We start from the raw sequence: 11,504 nt of genomic DNA, 5'->3' as shown, positions 1-11,504 counted from the left end.
GTCTGGTATTTTTTCTGGACCTTGAGTCTGTAATAAAGTTTTAATTTGGATACAATTAAATCCTAGATATTGGAAACTTTAACTGGCAAATTACCGCCTCCAACTCCAATTGTGTGTGTCACCCCTGTTCTGGTGCTGGTAAAACCAGCAATACAAACAAAATACTGGTTGCCTCATCAAAACATTACTCCACTGTGAATTAGAATTAGCTAGATTAAGGACATAATTACTGTAGACAATGGAAGGTCACCACAATTATACAACACCAATGTGTGTGAGAGAAAACAGACACACTGTCCCTTGGGGGTGGGACACCTCCATAAACTGATAACTAGATGGAGAAATGAAAAAGAAATATGAGGAGGGGTGAAAGCACAGAAAAGAGGAATGAGTGATACAGAAAAGACAGAAAAATAAAAAAACAGGAAGGGGATAAGTAGAAGTGAGGTGGAAATAGAGTAACAGGAGATCATTGCATAACAGCAAGTAAACATTGTTTGGGACCATATCACATAGACACAAATAATTGATGTGAATCACTGAACTCAAGTATGACAAAGGGATACATGAAAATATCATGTAGCCTCAGTTTGTGCCCTTTTTTCAAATTACATTCTTCTCTATGGCTTTGTGAAGGGGATTCATTCATTCAAGTCGGAAATAAGTCATCATCAGTGATTTTTGTCAAAAAAAAGAAGTTGGTCTGTTCTGATTTTGTTAAGTCTGAAGTTATCAACCATGTAATTCCAGTCTGGACCCAGTTCAAGTCATGGCTTGAGTCCACACCTCTAAGTAAAATACAAATATTGGAGAACTGGGAAACGGAGCCATGAAGAACTCCACATGCAATCGTCTTCTTATTTTTAAAAAATATTTGATTGAAATGTCCTGACACAGCATTGCTTTGAGCTAAATGCTAGAATACTCACACGATACTAACATGCTAATGTTTAGCAAGTGTAATGTCTACCATGGTAACTATCTTTGTTTAGCATGTTAGCTTGCTAACATTTTGGAAGTAAATTGTAACAACAAACCACATGAGAGATTGGTGGGAATGTCATTAGTCCTGTAGGTATTTTGGAGGTATTCAGTACCATTATCTATTTCAGTCTGTGAGTAAATAACACTTGGAAATGTCCTTCTAATATGCCCCTTTCACTGAAATCTACCCAGATTATGTAACAGGTCAGAGCTCGAGTGCACACACAGGAACCTATGATAGCTGCTACACAATGGACAGTGTTTCTCTCGCTCCTCTGAGTTTCAATCTCTCTGAGGAGAAACAATCTGAGGGAGAATGAGGGGGAAGTAATGAGACAGCCTCAGCAATCATGGACGACAAAGAAATATCTGTTTCATTTGCACTTTTTAAATGAGTGTGTGTTGTAGCTGCAGGCGGTATCTTGGGGTGTCAGAACAGTCACCTGTCTTCTTTCACATACAAACACACATTCTTTATTTTTCCCTTGTATAGTAATAAAAATGTTTTACAATCTAATTAAAAAGTTTGTCTTATATCCATCCTGAAATAAATACATTCAAATAATTTAATTTGCAATGACTACCTCTCACCCAAAGGGCATAATATCACACCCCCTGCACTCTGGTTAACATCTACCGTGCCTGCTGATGGACCCTTTCATTGACATTTGGACTTGTCATAGCAAGAAAAGCTCAAGTGGAACTCAAACGGAATGCAAGTTTGTTAACTCCTTCTTTCTTCAAGTTACAGAACATAGAAGTTCGACATCTGGGAAACACTGTCCATCTACTTTGACTGTGTGTGAGCACCAAGCATCAATGTTATAAACTCAGCGTCCACCTCTCCTTGTGCAACTGTAGTCCTGCACTCTGTCGGCTCAAAACACGGTCCACTGGATGTAGTGTTGTAGTACTCAAGATCGGTCTTGGTCTCGAGACCGGTCTCAAGACCATTTTTTTGAGGTTCTTGGTCTTGTCTTGGAATCGAGGGCATTTTTACTCGGTCTTCTCTCGGTCTCGGACTGGGCGGACTCGGGTTTTTTGAATGAGACTGGTCAAGACCACTGCTGATAGGCTTTTTGTCCATGCCTTACTGATAAGAGTGAAAAAAGACCCTCTCAAAAACAGCTAATAACTTCAAGTCATTGGTAGTGTAAAGATTTCCCCCAGCTATTAAAATAAAACTCACATTTTGATGTTTTGTTATGATTTTCCTTTGATATATATGGTCTTGGTCTTGTCTCGGTCTCGGTACTCTCTGGTCTCTATAATGTCTTGGTCTCGGTTGGTGCGGTCTTGACTACAACACTAACTGGATGAGTGAAACAGCTTGATCCTAGATGTTGTGTTGGAGACAGGTTTCTGTGGGCACAACAGTCTGATTTTATGTTATTTTGCCAGCCTGAGTCCCATTAATATCCATTTCCTTTTCCTGCAATCAGACATTAGCCAGGAGTAGCATTAAACCAAACTGGATTAGCATGGCTCTTATCCGACTCTCTTCCTTCGTCGAGTGGTCCAGCCAGTCGGGTTGGATGTTCGAAAGACGCCATGGGCCGTGATGGTCTCAAAGTCAAAGTGTTCTTCTCCAACGATGATGAAAGTTAAAAAAAAACATTGTTGCATAATTTGGAGGAGCTATCACTGCATCTTCATGTGCCAGTAGTCAATATGCAAAACGGCCCCAATCAGAACATCATAGCTACTATTTTATAGTATACATAGTGTTTCACAGGAGCCAATTTGACATGAAATAGTGTGTAAACACAGGTGTTAAGGACATCAATGGAAGTGTTGTTTTGTACAGGGCCTTAAAGGAATAGGTCACCCACAAATGAAAATTCATGCATTCATGCTAATGGAAGATTGGGTAAAGTTTTTTAGTTCACAAAACATTTCTGGAGCTTCACAACAAAACAGCATTGCAGCATTCTCCTACTGAAGTGGATGGGGAATTGTTTTAATAAATAAAATAACACCCAGAAAAAACCTAAAACCTACAAACATAAAAATGGCTCTATATGGCTTGTTGGGCGTAATCTGTGCACCCACTTAAGACAGGGTGTGCCCTAACGCTTTTAGCTCAGCAGCATAGTGATGATTTCGGCTTTAAAGAGACTGTAAACAACATATCTTCACATCAATTTGGGATCTCTGGGCTTCTGTTCTATAGGTACAGGGTCTTAATTAATGTGCTTAGTAACACTTGTGTTCGCCTAGGGCCTAGGGCCCTGTACCTATAGAGCAGAAGGCCCTAGGCTGCTGTTTCATGTCAGAATGTGAAAAAGGCCCTAATCACAAAAGCATCACAGTGTAAGCAGCATTTTACTGTTGAAGTTTGTTGAGGTGCTGCTTTTCAGTTATCATTACGAATAACGTACATGTAGAGTCTAAAGTAGGGTACACTATTTCTGTCTGAAATGTAGTGAAGTAGAAGTAGGCCTATAAAGTTATATATATAACAGAAATACAATAGTACAAGTACCTAAAACTGTACATAATTATAGCCTAATAAATGTGCTGTGATGCCCTGCCTCTTTCGGCTACTGGGCAGGCTGCTTGTTGTTGTTTGTTCTTTGTTGCATGTGCTGGTGGGTGTGGTGGGCTCATTGCTCATTGGGAGGACCTGGGCCTGGTGTCCCCAATGCTCAAAGAGCACACTACACTTTTTCCCCTGAGGAAGACACAGGCACAGAGGGAGACTCTGCTCCAGACTGCCCCAGCTTTTTTCTTGGTTTGCTCCTTTAAACCACACAACACAAGACACACTATTCTTCACTCATGGACACACGCTACTACTGACTAACTGACTGCCACACCTCACAGCATTATTGATCCTTTGAGTTAAGCACAGTTTACCTCTCGCGTTATCTCCCACCACATTCGCCACATTTGTCATGGCTTTGAGCCGGTCGTGACAGTGTGTAGTTACTTTCCACAGCTGTTGACAATAGTGCTATATTTGAAAGATAGCATTTGCTCTAAATTGGATAGTTTTATATTTTGTTTTGGGCGTGCAAGTTATTTGACGCCACTGGGCGGGGCTTTACTGAATATTCATTGGCGCGAGGGGGAGACAGCGCACGCGAAGAAGGACGCAGTGCTGCACGCATACAGCTGGATGGATAGAGACGTCTTCTCCACAGCTGTAGAAGGATGTAAATTTTCGACATTGTACAAGTTTGTCACTAAAAGAAATCAGCAGCTGAACCCAGGTCGGTTTGTATACAAGCTTTTAAGTAACGCCGAGTATAAACACAGCACGCGACAGCTTCGTTTAAATGAGTTCCTTTTAAGATTTGCGTTCACCGCCAGTCCAGATAGCTACTGGCCATCCGTCCAGTTAGCTGTAAACAGACACAGACAATCATGATGGAGTCTATCTTGGACAGTTTGACAGCAGAGAAACTCTATCCGTCCGGAGGAACCAACCTGTTGGACCTGGAGGAACTCAGCGATGGAGATTTCCTTACTAATGTGGTGAGTTCTCGGGTATATAGTATTACATTAGCCGGACTTTCCGTAGCTTCTCATTGTTGTCACCTGTGTGAATTCACAGTGTACATATTCATTAGTATAAACTATCCAGTCGTGCTGTAACTCTCTGCTGGAAGTCAGCTGTGTGCATTTAAGTCCCTTAAATCAAACGCACATCTGTCTGTTCCGCCCGGAGCCGGACCTCAGGAGGGCGGTGTAGTTAGATCCTGACTGACATCCGGGGCTCGTGCGTATGAGTGTGCCTGATAATGTAAACCAATATGTGAAACTGGGAACAACATCATAAGCCGGCGAGTTACTCGTTAACTTGTGTGTGCAGGTTTTGCAGTTCTCAGCAGCACACCTGACTATGAATGTTGAATGGTGTGTGTGTGTGTGTGTGTGTGTGTGTGTGTGTGTGTGTGTGTGCACGCGTGTGTGTGACGGGGCATGCCCTGAACAGTATCTGGCTTGTGCACAGCTGGTGTGTATGTGTGAGACTATTAATTGAAAAGTGTTGAGCAAATGCGTTGGCCACATTGTTCCTAATTAGGTTTCAATGAACTCTTAGAGTGTTTGTCATAATTAAACCTTAATTAGAATTAAGGCATTTTTCTTGATTAACTCCCAATTAGCTTAGACAATAAGAAATGCCTTGATTGCTGTAACTCAAGTCTTGTTTAAGTCAATTAACTGATTATTTGTCTTACAGAAAATTAATTGTCAACTCCTGTGATAATAAATTCATTTATAGGTGCAATATGAGAACATTTTAAGATAACAAATTTTACAAAGTTATCAACAGAGTGTGAAGAAATAACAGATTTGATGTTATGCATAGGACATCTATGTATTACGTTGCAGATTTGTCTACTTAAGTTAGCATGCTAACCAACGTGCCCTGGCCTGTCCTGTCTCATAATACCACTTTGTACCTCAAGAGGCGATAGCAATCATTTGCTCCATGCCAGCATTCCCTGCTGGGTCCCTCCCACCTTGGGCCTAAATATCTCCACCCCTTGAGAGTCCAAATGTCTTCCGTTAGCAAACAATACCAACACTCCCATGATTCGCCAAGCTCCCAGGCAGAACGCTAACCCATAGGCTAACTGAGCGAACAAGCTAACAGCAGCTACAGTTTGAAGCAGTTAGCAGTTACACTGGTTATATGCTGCTGTCTATTAGTTTGAGGAATGACTACAGATTGCCAATTCTTACAGATTACAGAACCCTCACAGTAAAATGGCATAATTTCACTTGCTCCACTTCTCAAATACTTACTGTGGATACCCTGATTAAATATTTTCCACCCAGCTCAGTGCTTCTGCACAGAAATCACACACACTATTCTCGTGCGCATAACTCAGTGTTGTAAAAGTCTCCTGAGGTGACATATTTGAGACATAGGGTACATACAGTTCAACTGTTGCATGAATAATCAGCAGACAATTAAAGCTCTCCATCCTCTCTGCATCAGCCAGCTGCCTTTATAACCACCTGACATCACCAAACCTCTCTCAATATCCTTGTCCAAAAACAACAGGTTACGGGGGACAACAGCTGTGTATCGTCTCCAGTAACACCTGAGACAGTGCAGTTTTATTTCAGGGGGAGGGAGAGCTGTGGCTGTAATGGACAACAAGATGTGGCAGAGCGGAGTCATGCTGGTTATCAATACAATAATGACCTTGTTAGTTGAAGAAGTAAGTTGAAGAAATAAAAGGATAAGTACATGAAATGTGACATTATTCTAGGCAAATAAGCTGTTGGTTTTTTTTTTTTCCCAGTTTAGGCAGGAGGACTGTACATAAACATAGTCAAATCTAATTGTGATGAGTGAGCATTGGCACCTGACCCTAATGTCTGACAATGTATTCCTCCTCCTCCCACCCTTTTCCCAAGTGAACTGCTGGTGTGCCGTGCAGCTTTAGCTACAAAATGCCAAAAGTACACTGCTGTGCCGTCTGTGCATGCCAGGCTTGACCGAGCTTTGCACTCTTAATTCACAGAACCGGGGTGGACAGACTGCTACACAGTTAAATGTAAATATTCCAATATCAGTGTGAGCTGGGCTCTTACTTTATTTCAGTTCAATTACGAACTGCCTCTTTTTTCACTCTGTGTCATTCCCTCTCTTCTGTCTTTAAACGAGGCAGGTTATTTGAAGCAGACCTTTATTCTAGTCAGTGAGTCAGCCGAGCAGTCTGCTTGTGGTTTACACCCCCCCGTCTTTGTTCTAAATAAAGTAGTCTACTCTGCTGTGAAGCCACTAGGCTGGGCTGTACCACTGAGGACATGGGAAAGGACAGTTGATTAGCTGCAAGACAGACTGGCACATTTATGCAGTCTTTAGGGCAGTGAATGGGCCTAATTTTGATCTCTGCTCAATCTATAATTTGCAGTTGTGTTGTATGCACAGGTGTTGATGATGAGTCAGAAGCCTCCTTCTGTCAATCATGAATGAAGTGTGAGAACTACAGAACAGTCAGTGTCATCATGGTTATCTGTGAATTCATCTTTTTTCTCTATCCTCGATTTTAAGTTCATGATGTGTTTGAGGAAAACAGCACACAGCGCAAGTGTTATTGCTAGTTTCAGACTGACGCAGTTGCCATTTTAACACCAAGCGCCCAGGTTGTGTAAGTAGCAAATGTACCTGCGCCCCTGGGAGTGTTGGTGCATTGCTGGCGCACTGCTATCTTGAGGCAGCAGGAAGTGACTGCGCCATAGACCAACAAAAAGCTGGTCTAAAGTCAATGGCGCAGTCTGTTTCCTGCTATTTAAGTGTATTCAGACCTTAAGATGCGTCCACACAGGCGGGTTCACAACACGTGCAGTAATGTCACTGTAACAAATATCGTGGCGCATTTAATTAGTTCAACTAAAAGCTGAGGAGGAAACTCTTCAGAGAAAACAGAATTAAACTTTTAGCTTCTGTATTAAATATTTTTAGACAGGTTCTCAGGATTTATCAGGACTGCTGCTTCACGCCAAACTATTTTACCATATGAATTTGGGCTGTGTGTGTGAGCTTTTGATGTGTAGAAGAACACAGAACATAATTAACATGAAATACTAACCGATCCTGTTGGCGAGTCAGGAGTTTAAAATAATCACTGAAGTTTATGCCACTGTTCCTCATTCGCAAATGCACGTTACGGGAGAAATAGGAGGATAAGGAGGATCCCTGCAGATGTCATCAATATTTTCTTCTTTAAAGACATATTTCCCCCACCTGCATCCTACACGCTGTGAATCAGAATGCTAATTTTTATGACCCCTCCCGCCTGATCCACAGACTGACTATGCGCCATAGATTGTTTAAATAGGGCACTAGGAGTGATCATTTGGCTTTCAGTCGCCCATGATGATTAATTTAAATTATAAACAATTATAATAATTACAGTTATTTACTGTCTTTATATATGGCCAGCAATAATATATAAAAACCTAATGTAGCTGCCAAAATAAGCCTGATCCAAGGGGCGATGAACTCACATTTGTCAGATTCCTTTTTTTTCTGTTTCACTCTTTTACTTAATCCACAATGGTGATGTATTTTTTCAGTTTAAACCTGCATTAACTGATTTGATTGGCCATGTTGGAGCATGGGAAAGAAGAAGAAGAATCCAACCCCATATTTTATTAACTTACAAAATGTATATAGCGAGGTTGTTCTGAAACAGTGACCAATTTTTAGATCAACGGTGCAGAGGTACATTAGCATTAATTTGAAATCTCAGGTAATATCTAGAAACAAATATCTGCACATGATTGCAGAAAATGTAGGCAAGAGACAAGATTTTTGCTATTGGAAACCCTCTGGTTTCCATTTGTAGCTTGAGGTCAGGACCAATCACGCATGCAATAGGGGCAAAACAGTGAAATGCAATCAAAGAACTAAAATGTATGTATGTAAAATAATGTATCTGCAAACTAGAGTTGGGTAGGTTTCCGGCTTTGCTGGTACGGTGTCAGACTTGATGTTATGCCAACCAACTGAAGCCAGTATTGTCAGGTGTAGGTGGAGGGAGCTAGAGAGTCAGATAGTCGCTTAGCTCAGCGCCACACGGTGGTGTCTCCTTATGTTTTGTTGTGATGTACTAGAGTTAAGAGTTATGCAGTGCACACAGAGCTGTCTAGGCAATTACTTTACGCAATAAAATACAGTGTAATTAGAAAGAAAAAAATAAACCTAAGAATTTGAACAGCCTTATAGGAAAGCCTTTTGATACAAATAAGTCTTTAAAAGTGATTTAAAAGTGATTGAGTAGCAGATGTAGCCAGCCATAGTTCCTAAGGCAGGCTTTGTAAAACATTTGCAGTTTCCCATACACAACAAAAATGTAGCAACAAGTAAAGAAAAAAAAAGACAATGTGTCACATAGGGATGTAACGGTTACCGGTGTCACGGTAAACCACGGTAAAATTCCCGACGGTGAAGGTTACCGTTTAAGTTTTAATTACCATGGTAACCGCCGCGGTCGATAACCACGGTGTGGAAAGCTCGCGAGATACTTTATCCAAGTCTCCCTACGCAGGCGCAGCGTGCAACGTGTGCTTGTTATGTAGTGAAGAAGACATGGTGGAGGGAGGACGTGATAGTAGCGGCCCTCAAGGCATTTTTCCGCCTTCAAAGAGAACCAAATCTGAAGTCTGGGCGTATTTTGGTTATTATAAGAATGCTCAGGGACAGCTGGTCGAGGATGGCAGCCCTATCTGCAGGAGCTGCAAGAAGAAAGTTGTTGCGAGGGGCGGCAACACATCCAATTTACTTACTCATTTGCGCGACCATCACCCTCAACTGTTAAGCGAATGCAAGGTAAATTAACCTTAAGCTGGGGTGCATGATGTGTGTATGTCGAGTTTTCTCTGTCTAATTTGCTGTTGTCACTAATGCAAACTGACCAGATAGTGGTATAACTGAACGAAGTTGATCCGTGTTTTTGCACGTTATCTGAACCACTTATTAATTGTAGATTTCACTTTTTAAAGTCGACCTAATAATTCCCCAAACATTGATGCAGAGCTGCAGTGAGGAGGATTTGAGACAAACACGTACTGGGTGGACTGAGTTAGTGAATGCAAACTGACTGAGATGACTGACTTTCATCTCAGCTCCGTTCACCGGAGCAGCATCTACCTGTGGCTCAGCAGCCATTAGACCAATCAGATTGACCGAGTCCACTGACGACAGACGAGCAAGCAGACAGAGACAGACAGCCAATATATATAAGTAATATCAGAAATATATAATACTTGTGGATTATTTGTAGAATAGACTATATATAAAGAATAATATAAAATGGTGAATATAACAAGTGTCTATAGAGATAAGAGCCAAAATAGAGTATTCATAATTAATTTAACAATAATCCTTTTTGTTTTGATCTAAAAAATTATCCAACCTGTTTCTCACAAAAGTGATATGATCTAGATTGTGAGTTTTGTGATCTGTTGGTTGCACCCTTAGTATTAAGTAACAATGACAGTAATAATTAATAATGACATTTTCTATTCATTTTTTTCACAGAGAGGGTCTGCTGGCCAATCGAGTGCTACTGCCAGTACATCTCATTCTACCTCTGTAACGCAGACATTACAGGACGCGTTTCAAAAACAGGCTGCTTATACCTTAACCCTTTTAATTTATAATAAATCTATTTAAATATAAATCTTGGTGAAATTATTTCAATTTATCAGTGTATCAGTGTTTTTTCAACATTTTGAAGACATTTTAAAAATACCGCGGTATACCGATAACCGTGATAATTTTGGTCACTATTACCGTGGTGTGAAATTTTCATACCGTTACACCCCTAGTGTCACAGTGATTCTGACGGATTGTGGTGCCGCTACACTTTCATTCATGGGCTTTCATTATGTTCCACTTTGGGGCAACAGGGTCACGTTCAACATCTAGTGGTAAAATTTGATATTTAGGGCACATCAAAGTATCCTTGAGCAAGATACTGAGATGAGATGAGATGAGATCAAAGTATCCTTGAGCAAGATACTGAACCCCAAATTGCTCCTGATGAGCAGTAGGCACTTTGCATGGCAGCCTCTGCCATCAGTGTATAAATGTGTGTGTGAATGGGTGATGTGACAAGTGTTGTAAAGCACTTTGAGCGGTCAGTAGACTGGAAAAGCACTATAGAAATGCAAGTCCAATTACCATTTAATGTTTTGGAGAAGCGTAGAATAGAGAAAGTGAATCTGGTGCATGCCTATTTTGCCCATTCAGAGAGTGCTACTGTTCATGTGCAATTTTGGCTTAAACTCGCCATTCAGACAAAATCTGGGGATGAACACTGGTAATACAGTGTCAACTACAGTCTCTTTTTGTTCCAAAGATGGTTAGAACTTTAACCAACCAAACAAACTTTTAATAAGGTGTGTTTCATGTTGCAGCACAGCAGAGATTTATACACTTCCTGCTTTGTATTTTGTTTTCCATCTACAGTACATGTGTGCCCTGTTAATAACCAGTGGGAAAGACTCAGTGTAGATGAGAAACAAGATTGGGTATCACAGAGCTGATGTGGCGATAGCTTAAGAAAAAACATATTGACGACCATCAGCTGGACCAGTGGCTAGTGTTGTCAAAAATACTGAAATATAAATAAATATTGATTCTGAATATTTGAAACTTTTTCAATACTGTTTTTTCACAGTATCAATACTGATACCAGCTTTGCTTCTTTTGCTCTCCCTCCTCTCCGACAGCGAGTTGACGCACACCGCTGCAGTGTTCAAACAGGCCCGCCTCCTCTGACTCTTCTGACTATGGTCAGAAGTAAATTACCTTAAATGCTATTGTGCTTAACACACAGTACACAAGCCGTGTCATATTTATCTTTTGATAAAAATTAAAAATGTTACGCCCTTTTAGTGTCAAACATACAAGGTTACAAGGTTACACGGTAAATTTATTGGCATTTTTTAAAACACAAGGGTTTAAAAATACAAAACTATGTTTGAGTTCTTTTTGCTACATCTATTTTAGAAAATGGAGTGTTGATGATGAATTGAGGAGTCTC

At 40.7% G+C, this 11,504-nt stretch overlaps 1 protein-coding gene across 1 annotated transcript in view; it reads left to right on the top strand.

Moving 5' to 3' along the window:
- Positions 1-4,336: 4,336 nt before the first annotated feature.
- creb3l1 (cAMP responsive element binding protein 3-like 1) overlaps positions 4,337-11,504 on the top strand; it is an 84,929-nt gene continuing 77,761 nt past the window's right edge. Inside the window, exon 1 of the mRNA XM_073462477.1 lies at positions 4,337-4,464. Coding sequence (XP_073318578.1) covers positions 4,354-4,464 — 111 coding nt within the window. The 5' untranslated portion in view covers positions 4,337-4,353. The remainder of the gene's footprint in view (positions 4,465-11,504) is intronic.

The sequence above is a fragment of the Pagrus major genome, chromosome 24 (assembly GCF_040436345.1).
Source record: "Pagrus major chromosome 24, Pma_NU_1.0".
NCBI lineage: Eukaryota > Metazoa > Chordata > Actinopteri > Spariformes > Sparidae > Pagrus > Pagrus major.
This window is presented reverse-complemented; position numbering and strand designations above follow the sequence as displayed.